The 15,267-nt window shown below is 45.4% G+C and overlaps 1 protein-coding gene across 2 annotated transcripts in view; it reads right to left on the bottom strand.

Moving 5' to 3' along the window:
* The window catches only part of LOC132214735 (WASH complex subunit 2A-like), a 76,404-nt gene that overhangs the window by 34,112 nt on the left and 27,025 nt on the right, over positions 1-15,267 (bottom strand). For both annotated transcript variants that reach the window (XM_059662117.1, XM_059662118.1), the window contains exons 12-17: positions 6,362-6,480; positions 5,592-5,649; positions 4,569-4,628; positions 4,016-4,183; positions 1,171-1,298; positions 41-127 (exon numbers count right to left, since the gene is read on the bottom strand). In XM_059662117.1, the coding sequence (XP_059518100.1) occupies positions 41-127; positions 1,171-1,298; positions 4,016-4,183; positions 4,569-4,628; positions 5,592-5,649; positions 6,362-6,480 (620 nt within the window). The remainder of the gene's footprint in view (positions 1-40; positions 128-1,170; positions 1,299-4,015; positions 4,184-4,568; positions 4,629-5,591; positions 5,650-6,361; positions 6,481-15,267) is intronic.

Raw genomic sequence — 15,267 nt, 5'->3', positions numbered from 1 at the left:
TCCACGGACAAATTCCCAGAACTAAAAAATAACTCCTTACCTCAGTGTCTTCCTCATCTGAAAATAAACCTTTTTGAGTCTTTGTTTCTGACAAGAGCTTAAGGTTTTTGTTGGAAGGCAGGGTAACCTTTGTTGGGGGAAAAAAAATTGAGAGTTAACGAACAAGATGCCTGGAAATGAGAGTGTATTCAATCATTCATTCAGAAAACGTACTGAGTCTCTGCTAGAATAAAGCAGCTTGGGCCTATATCAAGTTCATACAAACCATGAACTCAAAATGAGAAGTGTCATGAGAAAGAATTTCCAAATTGGTTAAGTTAGGAAAGAGGAAAGAAACAATTCCTTGACAAAGTAAATTTCTCAGGACAGACAAGGCCTAGACATGGGCCATGTCTACTAGTAGGTAAAGTGAGGACATTCCAGGCAGAGAGTCCATGTGAGGAGACAAGAGCAAGAGAAAAGCAGCGGGCACACCTGGGAGACCAGAGAGTAGGACAGGCTGCCCACCCCATAGAGCACACAGTGGGATGGCACAGCTGGAGCCAGCACAGGAAGGGCGCCCGAGGAGCACGCCAGGTTCTGCATGCTGGGACCTAGGTGGTCGCCAGTGGGAAGGTCAGGGTTTCATAGCAAAGACATGACACAGAGGTGCTTTAGAAAGATCCAGGTGTGCAGGACGGCAAAGGGAAAGGGAAGCAGCCAGAGGAGCTTAAAGACTGAGGGGGATGCAGCCCAGTGGCCAAACATAGGTCAATAATATAACCTGTGAGCATCAAAAACAGCTACGATGCTCACAGATTATATACACCCATGGTCCTATACCGATACTAAAAAAGCAAGAGAGGAGGAGAAAATGCTCTTCTGTTCCGAAGAATGCCAGCTAACAAAAGTAGAAGATGTGCAAGAACTGGAAAAACATCATTTTGTACCCTTTAACACAATGACTGGTTCAGGTAAAAGATCATCAATGGATGTCAAAACTGGTAAGGCAAAATCCTACCAACTGCTGCACTTTGGTGGCAGTTCTTTGGGTGTTCATTGTACTCTCCCAACTTTCTGCAGTTCCTCACTATAAACGTGAAAGAAACAGCACTTCCCCTCTGGGCTCCATACGAATGAACAAGATGTCCCAGACCAACACTGCCATGTGCAGTCTTCCCCCTCGCTCACCTTTCCTTCCCCTCCTGCTTTATTGTCATCTGTCTGCTTCACAGCGGCTTCTGGCGAAGTCACTGCTTGCTCCTTGAACAGATCTCCTTCCTCCTCATCAAAGATGTTGGCAGTGGATTTGATTTTGTCTTTAAAATATATCACAGCACAAAATTACAGTAAGGCAAAATATCCCACCATAAAATTCACACATTAAAAATTCTTCCCTCACAAAGAATACATTTAGAAAGTATGTTATTTCTTAGTTATGAGGAAATATGAAGAGGACTAGATTGGAATTTTTCAAAAAACATAACAGCAGCTCAAATGAAACACAGGATAGACAGTTTAATCACATGGTTTACACACTGATCCAAGCAACAGCGGCCGGTGCTTACAGTAGCTTGGCTGACATAAAAGTGAAGAGAGACCTACAGAAAGATCATTTAAAAGTCAATCACTCTAGTCCTGGCCGGTGTGGCTCAGCTGGTTGAGCATCATCCCATGCACCAAAAGTTTGCTTGTTCAAATTCCAGACAGGGCACATGCTTGGATGGTGGGCTTGATCCCCAGTAGGGTGTGTGCAGGAGGCAGCCAACGCATGTTTTTCTCTCCCTCTCCCTTTTTCTCTAAAATCAATAAAAACATTTTTTTAAATTCCCCTATTAAAAAAAAAAAGAGTCCATTACTCTAGGAAGCTGAGAAATGAAGGTCAGCTCTTGCTTTTAAAAAATCAAATTATAGCCACTGGCCGGTTAGCTCAGTTGGTTAGAGCGTGGTGCTAATAAAAAATCAAATTATATAAAAGCAAATACTGAAATCTTCCCCAAAACTCTACTTTCCCACCCAAACACATCAGCCATTGGAAATAGGGTATATATGCTTCTAATTCTCCAAAAGGATATACTAATGTATTAACTCTAGACATTCACAAATAAGGCTAAAAATGATAGTATAATTTAAACAACACATCTTACAATTTGCATTTTTCAATTAATGACCTTGGGTATCCTGCCATGTCAACAGACATAGACCTCTTTCTTTGTAGCAGGTTCACGAAACTCCACTGAATGGAAGGACCATCATTCACCCTACTGATGAGTATTTGGGTGGTTCCCAGTCTTGCACTCCCACAGGCACTGCTGCACTGAATGAGCTGTGTGTTACTGAAATGAGGGCACTGACTCATCAGCTGACCAAGAAAGGGGCATCAACTCATCTGTGATTTCACACCAGTTCTCAGTGACATCCTCTACAGCGAGCGTGTCAAACTCGCAGCTCACAACCAATATTTTTGCGGCCCAGCCAATATAACAGTATATAAGAAACGTTTTAATAAAAATTTCCTAACTTAATTTTTACAATATCCTGATATATATATATGTGTGTGTGTGTATATATATATGCCTAATATACAAAGTGTCCCCTTGGGAGTTCGATCACTCACTATGACGTGCACTACCAGCGCAGAACGAAGGAAGGCCCCAGCTGGCAGCCGGCAGCCTGGGAAGGGAGGCCCTGGCCCCGGCACAGCCAACAGCAGCTAGGGACCCTACCCATGCACGAACTTTGTGCACTAGGCCTCTAGTTATTAATAACGAACTACAATGTTTGCTAATAGCTTGATTACTATAATCGTGTTGCATTCATTTCCCTTAGGCGCCTTACGCACAGGCACACCATTTCTCTCCACTAATACTAGCAGCAAATATTGCAGCAGCTGATTGCCATGTCATTAGTCTTGTACTGACTTGTTTGGTGTGCTCAACAGGAAGTAATTCGCTTTCGGAGAACAAGAGAAATAGGTTTATTTGCGTTACGCTTATTAATTTGTGCAGTTATTCAATGTCTGGTAAGTTAATGTTCAAGAAGAAATATTAACTTTTATTAAAATGTTCTATTATTTTATGTTAGCGATTATTCATTTATTTCAGCCCTTTGTATTCAGCATGTCTCTATAGAAATAAACCTATGTTTCTATGAAAATTGAAGTTTTTGTTTTCTTGCAGCCCACATAAACTTAAACCTTGTTTATTTGGCCTGAGTTAGCTTTGAGTTTGACATGCTTGCACTACAGTGAGAGACCGCCCATGTCACGAGGAACTTCTGCCTGCATTCACTGCCATTTCAGGTGGCCTAGATCTGAGTGGATTATGCATCCGTTTGCACTCTTTCTACAATAAAAAGAAATTATTTCTCTCACTTTCTGCTTCTACCCTTACCTTCCACACCTCCCACTGAAAAGGGAGCTAGTGCAACCCACAAACCAACAATCTCTCACAAACCAACCAGGGAGCTGGTTAGAAATGCAGAATCGAAGACCGCATCCTACAACCCTGAACCAGAACCTGCACGATGATGACGAACTCAGGAGATCATCTGCACATTAAAGACCTGATTTAAAGGAGTGATTTCATGAACATGTGGCTTAAATTTGAGGGGAGAAGACAGAAAGAGAGCTGAAGTGGCTACGGGGCTGGAAAACCTGTCATACAAGGAAAAGTCAAGGTTACCTGGGCTTTTAGGAGCAAAAGAGAAGCTGGGAAATAAACAGCTAGCCTGGCATTCTGTTTGGAGTTTACTAAGGACTGCTGGAGAAAGTGTGATTGCCTCACACAACCTGTGTGAGAACTAGAACTGTAAGGAAGAATTCCTAGCTATTAGTTTTCAAAGCAGAAAAGATTAGTTCATAAAACAGTGACCTCCAAGGTACTGTAACCACAAAAGCAGAAATGAAACAACTCTATGAGAGGAATATTGGGGACAGGTTCTGATCCTCTAAGAGCTATGAACTAGAGGAGCTTCATGCCTTTTTAGGTCAATATTATTTTCCTGGCAAAATCCAAAACCAGCCTGGAACAAGCACCTGTCTTGGAGGGTTTGCTACAGGACGCTGCAAAAAAGTCATCGTCGTCGTCCTCATCAAAGAGGCCCGTGGGTGGGAGGTACAAGCGCTTCCCCGGAGTGGGCTGCTGGGGCTGCTGGGGCTCCTTCAGTGACGGAGCAGACGCTGCACCCAACACATCAGCGTCCCCTGTGGGTAGAGAAACACGAAAGCCGGCTGTGAGCCAGTGTGGGTGAGCCTTCTGACTTCATAGAAAAAACCACCACTACTACCACCAAGACCTTTCATTTCAGTGCACCCACTAAATACAGGAACAGGACCCAAAACTTCGATCCTTTTCTGCAACAGATGTCCCAGGATGCAGAACCACCTGGTCACTCAAACATAAAAAGATCCAAGGTCATTGACTTCTAAGAGGATCGGAGCTAACCCCAGTGCCTGAGCTCTTTCTGTAAGCTGCTCCATGCCTTCCGAAGCTCCTCCTACCCCCCAGCCTGCCCTCAGAAAACGGCAATTTTAAAAATGACAGGATAATTCTTATATAGTTTCTAAAAAACAAACCCTACAATGATACCTAAAAATACAGAAACTGCTCCAGCTGGAATCTTCTTTCCGGGTTTGGAGGATGAAGACACTAAAATGAGAAAGAATGAGATAACCATTTCAACAAAGAAAATAACTTTTCTTGTTAAATGCACCTTCCTAAAATATATGCAACACGATAAATAGCTACTAAAAGGCCCATTAGAGCTAACTTTTCCCAAAAGAGGCATTTTAAAATTCCTTAGTATCTTCTCTACCGACGACTACTTTCTTGGCACTAATGCATTCTCAGTGGCGACTGCCATGGAAAATCACTGTGCCTGGGCAGACGGGGTTGGCTGCAGAGCAGTGGGGGAAGGGGCAGAGCAAGCGGGGCTCCTCCACAGTGCCCCTCTGCCCATTCCTGTTTGTGAGAATGAACAAGGAAAAAAAAGCAAAAAGTGAAAACATCAGTGAAAAAAATGAAGACAATACCAGGAACAAAGGAAAGAGGCAAGTCACCGATGCCAAAAAGTGGAGAGCAGGAACTACAACAATCAAGGCAGCATCGTAGCAAGCCCCAAATCCAACAACTTGTGGCCTGAGGAGACCAAGTTGCTTAAAATAACTAATTCCCAACCCCCAAGAACTACCACAGATCTAAAGGAATACCATTTGTAAGATTTAAAATTTTTTTGTGTGCTTTTTAAAAAGTCCAGATTATAATGCACACTTGGTTGGGGAGTTACTGATCTCAATTTCCACGCAGAATTTTAGGAATGTTTCTTTGATTAAATTAAAATATCCTCAATACTGATAGACATTCATAAAATCAAACAGGAAAATACTCTAAGAGGTAAAATTGTGGTGTGGGTTTACAGTTGGTACTCTTTGTTTTTTCTAAGGCAAGAATTAGTGCAAATAAACTACTTTCAACTAGACCAAGGCAAACACAAGTTTCTTGCCTAACAAAACAGCAGGTTTGGGAACAACCTCAGGGACCCCGCCTCCTCACGGGAAGTGAGCCCTTTGGAGATCTGTAGAAAGCAGCACAGGAGCCTCAGGCCAAGCTCACCTTCGTTAGTAGCGGCTCCAGCTTCTTGGCTCCGAGGGGCTTCCACGAAGAGGTCACTCTGGTTGTGATATGGATACAACAGAATTCAAAAAGCAGAGGCAAAGGCAGCTGCATTTGAGGCTTTCCAAAGAAAACTACCTTGTAAAGTTTAAAGATACATATATATTGTTTTGCCAGAAAATCAGTTCTAAAGTGAAGACTATGGCAAAATCAGACCCTTAAAAAAGTTAGGTCTGTCCAGGAATTAATTACGAATGTGGAAGAAGAATAGAGAGATAAGCCCTAGCCAGTTTAGTTTAGTGGATAGAGCATCGGCCCATGGACTAAAGGGTCCCGGGTTCCATTCTGGTCAAGGGCACATGCCGAGGTTGCGGGCTCGATCTCCAGTAGGGGGCGTGCAGGAGACAGCAGATCAATGATTCTCTCTCATCACTGATGTTTCTATTTCTCCCTCCCTCTCCCTTCCTCTCTGAAGTCAATAAAAATATTAATAAATAAAATATTTAAGTAAAATATTTTAAAAGAACAGCGTAAGAAACAACTGCCAATCAAGTAAATTGTTCACTATTAATACTCTCCCATCCTCTCCCCACCTAACAAAGGGCACCAGGATATTACAACTTCTCTCTTGTGGTTCTTAGTCCAAAATCTCCCCAAATATAAAAGCAGAAGCAACTTCCAACTAAGAAGCCATCTTTTCCCCCTCAAGGAACAAAGTGTATTTCTTCCTCGACACAGCTATGGAGGGCTTCAGATCAGCAATAACTCACCTCCTCATCCTCATCATCAAAAAGCCCCTTCCCTCCACTGAACAGGCCACCTCTAGAGCCAAATGGCGAGAAGTCCTCATCGGTCAGCTTGGGGGGTGTGAACAAGTTATCTTCTTCATCTAGCAAACAGAAAGAAGGTTTTGCAGGGAGAGTGTAAGCTGGGGTTGGAACTCAAATTCCAGAGGCCAGCCTTTACAACTTCTCTGAAAGTGGCATGAAGTTTACCTAACCATATATAACAAGGGATATTTGAATGTCAGCAGTCTGAGAAATTTCAAACAAAAACTCATTAAACAGTCCACTCAATCTCTTACAAGGCTCTCTCGGTCCCCACCTCAAGTCTGTAAACCTCTGGAGCAGGTAAGTTCTGTACTTGATCCCCTTCATCTACATTTACTTCTTTTGAAGCAAGTATATCATTCCATTGCCATTCCAGACCCATCCTACCAAGAATTTGAGGGAAGGGGCAGACTAAACACCAACACATTACTATTTAATATGAAAGAGCCGCATATATTCTTTGTTTAAAAAATGCTAGAGTTCCCTAGTTTTTATACTTCCAGAGAATTCCAGAAAGACAGCTACACATTCTAGTAAAATAAGTAAATCAAATCTTCACAGCATTTTTCCTCCCCATCTATCTCTCCTCTAAAAGCATGCTTTCAAATGCTCTAAAAAACGAATAGAGAGACAGACCACATTCGTTAAGCACTTAAAGTGCACTTCATGAATTATGTGACATTCCTGAGTTAATAGACACCTAAAAAAACAGAATTGGGTGATGTTAGAAAAATGGCAGCATGAGAGGTCTCCTTAATCTCTTCCCTTAAAGTTTCAACAACTTGACCAGCCATAATTCAGCAAAGGGTTCCTGTTCAACGCACAAATACATCTGAGAGATCAGGCATTAAAACTTCTAAAGGCGGGCAAATGGGAGCAAATCAAGAAGTGGGAAAAGAGAAGAACTAGGATGATGCCAAAGACACAGCCCAGAGCTCGCAGCCCTGAGGTCTCTGCAGGCCTCAGCCCAAAAGAGGAAAAGAATCAGGATGCCATTGGCACTCCCTTCAGCCAGGAGCAGAGAGACACAGTGAGCATTCCGGCAGGAGTCGTCTGTAGGAGCTGCAGCTGAACACAGTGGCATGGCAGGAATGAAGCACAGAGATGCAGTCATGGTTGTCTGGCAATCGGCATTCAAGACAGAGAAACCAAGCCATGGAGCCTGACTGCCTCCCTTGACCCTCCCGAAGCTGGCAAAAGGCTCAGAAGAAGCTATAGCAGTGAGTGTCTGGTTGCAGAGCACACGGTCTGCCAACCAGAGAACTTGGTACTACAGAAACATGTTTCCCCTTAGCAACAGGTGCACTCTGCACTCACCCCAGTGTCAGGTGCAGATACACAGAGAGGCTGCGGAGGTCTGCCAGTCACTATTACAGGACAGAAAGCAACAAAGGCAGCAGCCAGCTTCCCCAGCTCACCCTAACCCCATCCATCGCAGCTGCACTACTGGCAGCATCTGGAGACAGGGAATAGCACTGGGATTTGGAACCCCATCACCCACCACATTCCTTCATGGGATTGGTCCCTTGAGACTCAGGGGACCTGGACACAGATGACACCCATCTCCCCAGGAAACAGGATATTTTCCACCACTCCACAGAGATCTGAAAAGCAAGAGTAGCGCAAGAGAACTAAATAACTTGTGCTTCAAGGTCACCTACTAGAGAACAACAGGCAGGCTTCTCATCAGTGTACTGGAGAAGTGCCTCCCATACATCAATGCCTAGGCAGCAAAGAAATCCATCAAATACCATGAGTAACCAAGGTCATGAGGCAACTCAGAAAGAAAATGAAAAAATCTCCAGAAAATAAGCTTAAAGACATGGAGAGATCTGATTTAAATGACAGAGAATTCAAGATTGCTGTTCTAAAAAAATTAAGCGAGTTACAGGAAAACACAGATAGGCAGTTTAACGAACTCAGAAATGGGATCAATAAACAAAACAAGTACTTTGCAAAAGAGACCGCAACTTTCAAAAAGAACCAAATACAAATTCTGGAGGTGATGAACTCAATAAGAGAGATAAAGAATGAACTAGTGAGCTTAGGAAAATAGAGCTGACCAGATGAAGGAAAGAATTAGTGATATCAAAGATAGATATCTAGAAATGACACAGAGAGAAGAAGAGAGACTTGAGCATTAAAAAAAAAGAAAGAAAGAACTCTCCAAGAACTCTCTGACTCCATCAGAAAAAGCAATCCTATATAATAAAATAGCAACATGCAAATTAACTGTCCCTCCACTATACTCAAGCCATGCCCACAAGCTACACCCACCGCCAATGAGGAGCAAGTATGCAAATTAACCCAACTAAGATGGTGGCAGCCATGGAGCTACAGTGAGCAGGAGGCTTGGTTTGCCCCTGGCGATGGAGGAAGCCAAGCTTCCCACCTGCCCTGGCTGGCCCTGGGATCTGCTCAAGGCTACAAAGTTTCACTTATAGAAGATAAATAAATCCCAGAAAAAAAGAAAAAAAAGAGAGGCTGGGAGCTTGGGTCGCCGGGGGGCGTGGCCAGCCTGAAAACAGCCATCAGCCCCTCACCCAGGCTGGACGGGCACCTCAGCGGGACTCCCCAACCCTGAAGGGGCTGTGGGCAGCCTGAAAACGGCCCTCAGCCCCTCACCCAGGCTGGTCACACCCCCATGGGGTGAGGGTACCCACTGGGGGGCTTGGCCAGCCTGCAAACAGCCATCAGCCTTCACCCAGACTGGCCAGGCACCCCAGTGGGGACCCCCACCCTGAAGGCGGTGTGACCAGCCTGAAAATGGCCCTCAGCCCCTCACCCAGGCTGGCCAGGTACCCCAGGGGGGACCCTCACCCTGATCCGGGACACCCTTCAGGGCAAACCAGCTGGCCCCCACCTGTGCACCAGGCCTCTATCCTATATAATAAAAGGGTAATATGCAAATTGACCCTACCAGCAGAATGACTGGAAATGACTGGTCACTATGACACACTTACCACCAGGGAGCAGACGCTCAATGCAGGAGCTGCTCCCTGGTGGTCAGTGCACTCCCACAGGGGGAGCTCTTCTCAGCCACAAGCCAGGCTGATGGCTGCCAGCACAGCGGTGGTGACGGGAGCCTCTCCTGCTTCCTCAGCAGCGCTAAGGATGTCCGATTGCAGCTTAGGCCTTCTCCCCGCTGGCAAGTGGACATCCCCTGAGGGCTCCTGGGCTACCAGAGGGATGTCTGACTGCAGCTTAGGCCCGATCCCCCGAGGTGTGGGCCTAAGCTAGCAGGTGGACATCCCCTGAAGGGCCCCAGACTGCAAGAGGGCACCGGCCAGGTTGAGGGACCCCCCCGAGTGCACAAATTTTTGTGCACTAGGCCTCTAGTACCGGAATAACAGGCATACCAGAAAAAGAAAAAGAGAACAGAACAGAGAGCCTATTCAAACAAATAGTTGATGAGAACTTCCCAAACCTATGAAAAGAACTAGATCCACGAATCCAAGAAGCAATGAGAAAACCTAATTACCTCAATCCAAAAAGGCCTTCTCCAAGACACACTGTATTACAACTGTCAAAATTAATAGCAAAGAAAAAATTCTCAAGGCAGCCACAAAAAAAGAAGACAGTAACTTATAAAGAAAATCCCATTACATTATTATCAGATTTTCAGCAGAAACCCTACAAGTTAGGACAGAGTAGAATCAAATATTCAAACTACTGAAAGAGAGAAACAGCCAACAATAATATATCCAGCAAAGTTAGCCTTTAGATATGAAGGAGAAATAAAGGCTTTTCCAGATATATAGGAGCTGAGGAAATTTACCGCCAGAAGACCTCCATTACAGGAAATACTCAAGGAGTTATATTCCCTGAAACACAGAACAAAAGGTCACAAAACTCGAGTCAGATCACCAACAGGCAAACAGAAGCACGATGCTACAATGCTGTTTTAGAAGAGGTACTATAGTCCTGCCTGGTGTGGCTCAGCTGGATGGAGCGTCATCCCATGCACCAGAAGGTCTCAGATTTGATTTCCGGTCAGAGCACATACCCAGGTTGTGGGTTCAATCCCTGGTCAGGGCACATATAGGAGGCAATAGATGCATGATTTTCTCTCTCACATCAATGTTTCTGTATATCTCCTACCCCCTTCCTCTCTCTCTAGAATCAATGAAAAATATAGGGTGACCCCAAAAATAAACATACACACTTGAATAATTATTTCATTTTCAAAATTGAGTTATCAGCTGCTAAAGTATGTATAGACATTTTGGAGACACCCTGTATATCCTCAGGTGAGGGTTAAAAAATATATATCCACTACTTTCCTATATAATAACAATGAAACTTCATTAAAAAAAATGGAAAAAATTCCTTTTGCAACTGCAACAAAAAGAATACCTAGGAATAAACTTAATGAAGGATGTGAAGAACCTATATATTGAAATTATAAAGCATTATTAAAAGAGACTGACACAGTAACTGAAATGGAAAGATATTCCATGTTTATGGATTAGAAGAATCAACACAGTTAATATGACCATATTACCCAAAGCAATACACAGATTTAATGCAACCGCCACCAAAATCCCAATGTGGTCCAGCCAGTGTGGCTCAGTTGGTTGAGCATTGCCCCATGCACCAGGAGATGGAAGCTCAACTGCCAGTCAGATTACATACTCGGGTTGCAGTCTCAATCCCCAGTAAGGGGTGTGCAGGAGGCAACAGATGGATGTTTCTCTCTCATTGATATTTCTCTCTCTCTAAAATCAACAAAACCATTTTTTAAAAAAAATCCCAATATGATTTTATAAAGAAATAGAACAAAAAAGAATCATCAGATTTGTATAGAACCACAAAAGATCCTGAATGGCCAAAGCAATCCTGAGAAAAATAAACAAAGGGGGAAGTATCACACTACCTGACTTCAAATTACACTACAGAGCTAGAATAATCCAAACAGCATGGTACTGGCAGAAAAAGAGACACAGTGACCAATAGAACGCAACTGAGAGTCCATAAATAAAACCACATGTATATGGGCAAATAATTTTCATCAAAGGAGCCAAAAACATGAAATGAAAAAAAGAAAGACTTGCCCGGCCCATGTGGCTCAGTGGTTGAGCATCGACCTACAAACCAGGAGGTCAAGATTTTATTTCCGGACAGGGCACATGCCCTGGGTTGAGCTCCATCCCCAATAGGGGGTGTGCATAAACAAGCCAATCAATGACTCTCTCTGATCAGTGCTATTTCTATCTCTTTCTCCCTCTCCCTTCCTCTCTCTGAATAAAAAAAAAAAAAAGACCCTTCAATAAATGGTTCTGGGAAAACTGCAAAGCCACATGCAAAAAATAAAACTACACTACTATTTATCACCATACACAAAAATTAACTCAAAATAGATCAACGATCTATACAGAAGACCTGAAATAATCCTATATAATAAAAGCCTAATATGCAAATTGTCCCTGCCTCCTCAGGGCAGTGGTTCAACTGAGAGTTCGATCACTTGCTATGACATGTGCTGACCACCAGAGGGCAGTGCAGAACACATGGCAGGCATCGGTGATGCAGCGCTGGCAGCTGGCGGCAATGGAGGCACTGCAGGCCCCATGGGAGCAGGACCGCAACAGGATGGTGGAGCAGGTGAGCGGGCAGGACAGGTCAAGGCGGGTGCGAGCAGGGGCCCTATCACTCCGCTGATCACCCCGCAGACTGCAACCAGCGGCGGTGATGGGGAGTGGGGCCTGCCGCCTGGCTCCCAGGCACTGAGGGAGCCAGGCGGGAGGCCCAGCCCTGATTGATCGCCCCGCAGACGGGATGCTGGAGCAGGTGAGGGGGCAGCACCAGGCCAAGGCAGCGTGCCAGGCGGGGCTGCGGGGCTGCAAGGCTGGGGGCGTGAGGTGGGACCCGATCTCCGCAAGCCACCCCGAGGGACTCCACCCATGCACAAATTTGTGCACCAGGCCTCTAGTAAATTATATAAAAGAAAACATAGGTACTAAACTTATGTTCCTTGGTCATAGAGAAGATTTTATAAATTTGACGCCAAAGGCAAAGGAAATAAAGGAAAAAAGCTTCTATACAGCAAAGAAAATTGTTAACAAAACAAAAAGACAACCAAATGGGAGAAGTTATTTGCAACCAACAGCTCTGACAGGAAGTCAATATCCAAAATACAGGCATAGGCAAAATTAGGTTTACAGTTGTGAGTGTGCAATTTATTCTTGTGTTATTTATTAACTAGGGGCCCGGTGCACGAAATTCGTGCACTGGGTGTGTTTGTGGGGGGGTGTCCCTCAGCCCAGCCTGCCCCCTCTCACATACTGGGAGCCCTCAGGTGTTGACCCCCATCACCCTCCAATCGCAGGATCGGCCCCTTGCCCAGGCCTGATGCCTCTGACAGAGGTGTCAGGCCTGGGCAGGGGACCCTCATTTCCCCCCATCACTGGTTCTGCCCCCAGCCCAGGCCTGATGCCTCTGGCCCAGGCATCAGGCCTGGGCAGGGGACCCCCAGACCCCTCCGATTGCTGGCTCTGCCCCTTGCCCAGGCCTGATGCCTCAGCCAGAGGTGTAGACCCCCATCACCCTCTGATCACCTGATCGGCCCCTTGCCCAGGCCTGACGCCTCCGCCAGAGGTGTCAGGCTTGGACAGGGGACTCCCATCTCCCCCCGATCACTGGCTCTGGCCCCCGCCCAGGCCTGAGGCCTCTGGCCCAGGAATCATGCCTGGGCAGGGGACCCCCATCTCCCTCTGATCGCTTGCTTCACAACCCGCCCAAGCCTGACACCTCTGACCCAGGCTTCAGGCCTGGGCAAGGGGACCATCATATCCCCCCAATCCCTGGCTCCGCCCCCCACCCAGGCCTGATGCCTCGGCCAGAGGAGTTGACCCTCATCACCCTCCGATCACCAATCACCGGATTGGCCCCTTGACCAGGCCTGAGGCAGAGGTGTCAGGCCTGGGCAGGGGACCCCCAGCTCCCCGCGGTTGCAGGCTCCGCCCCTGCCCAGGCCTAACGCCTCTGGCTGAGGCGTCCGGCTCAGGCAGTGGGGACCCGCAGCTGCAGCGGCCCCGCGATCGTGGGCTCCGCTTTAGGCCCAGGCAAGGGACCCCTAGCTCCCGGGACTGCCAGCTTCGACCGTGCCCAGCTCCCATCGCTGGCTCCACCCCTACTTCCTGCTATCACTGGCCAGGGCGGCAAAGGTGCCTGATTCTCCGATCATGGCTGGGGGGCAGGGCAAAGGCGGCCCCAGGGCCGCCTTTGCCCTGCCCCCCAGCTCTTAGCTCTCCCCTGGGTTTCCGATCACTGTCAGTGGCAGGGGGCTTCTTCCTGCTTTCCCTTTCGCCTCCCTGCATTGTGCCTACATATGCAAATTAACCGCCATCTTGTTGGCAGTTAACTGCCAATCTTAGTTGGCAGTTAACTGCCAATCATAATTGGCAGTTAATTTGCATATAGCCCTGATTAGCCAATGAAAAGGGTATCGTCGTACGCCAATTACCATTTTTCTCTTTTATTAGTGTAGATTACTGTATTATATTCTATACGAACAACTACAAAACTACTTTTTCCCATCCCCATATATAAAGAACTCATAAAATTCAACACCAAACAGACAAGCCAATTAAAAAATAGGCAGAGGAATAGCCAACAGAAAAATGAAAAAATGTTCAACCTCTTTAGCTATTAGGGAAATGCATATCAAAATTATGAAAGCCCTGGCTAGTTTTGCTCAGTGGTTAGAGTATTGGCCTGCAGGTTCAATTCAGACAACGGCATGTACCTTGGTTGCAGGTTCAATACCCAGTCCTGGTTAGGGCACGTGCGGGAGACAACCAGTCAATGTCTCTCTCACATCACTGTCTCTCTCTTTCTTTCCTCTACCTCCCTCCCTTTCACTCTCTCAAAAAAATCAATGAAAAAAAATATCCTCAGGTGAGGATTTAAAAAAAACACTACAATGAGATACTATTTCACACCTGGTAAAATGGCTATTATCAACAAGACAATTAACAACAAGTATTGGAGAGGTTGTGGAGAAAAAGGAACACTCGTTCAGTGCTGATGGGAATGCAAAGTGCCACAGCCACTCTGAAAAACAATGTGGAGACTCCTCAAAAAATTAAGAATAGTGTTACCACATGACCCAGCAACCCCTCTTCTGGCTATCTACCAGAAAAACTCAAAAACATCCTACCCTATATAATAAAAAGTTAATATGCAAATTGTCCCTTCGACCGGGAGTTCAACCAGGGGCGGGGCCGGCCTGCTAATTGCCTGTGGCCCCACCCCCCTGCCAGCCGGACCCCATGAGTGCACAAATTCATGCACCGAGCCTCTCGTTTATTCATAAAGATACATGCACCCCTATGTCCATTGCAGCATTATTCATGGTGGCCAAGACATGGAAACAACTGAAGTGTTCTTCAACAGATGATTGGATGTGTTACATATATACTACTCAGCCATAAGAAAAGATGAAATGTTGCCATTTGAAACAACATGGATTGAGAATATCATGCTAAGCAAAGTAAGTCACAGAAAAGTTAAGAACCATATGATTTCACTCATATGTAGGATATAAAACTGAAAGCAACAAATGAACAAACAAAAAAACAACAAAAACTCATAGACAGACAACAGTATGGTGGCTACCACAGGGAAGGGGTTAGGGGTAGGAAAGGTAAAGGGGGTCAAAAATATGGTGACGGAGATGTGACTTTGGTTGGTAAACATACAACGCAATATACAGATGATGCATCATAAGATTGTACACTTGAGGCCTGTATAATCTTATTAACCAATTTCACCACAATAAATTTAATTCAAAAAAATAAAATAAAGAGGACCCTGGAGGCACTTCGTTAAAAGAAATGAATTGA

This window comes from Myotis daubentonii, chromosome 13 (assembly GCF_963259705.1).
Source record: "Myotis daubentonii chromosome 13, mMyoDau2.1, whole genome shotgun sequence".
In the NCBI taxonomy this organism is placed as follows: Eukaryota; Metazoa; Chordata; class Mammalia; order Chiroptera; family Vespertilionidae; genus Myotis; species Myotis daubentonii.
This window is presented reverse-complemented; position numbering and strand designations above follow the sequence as displayed.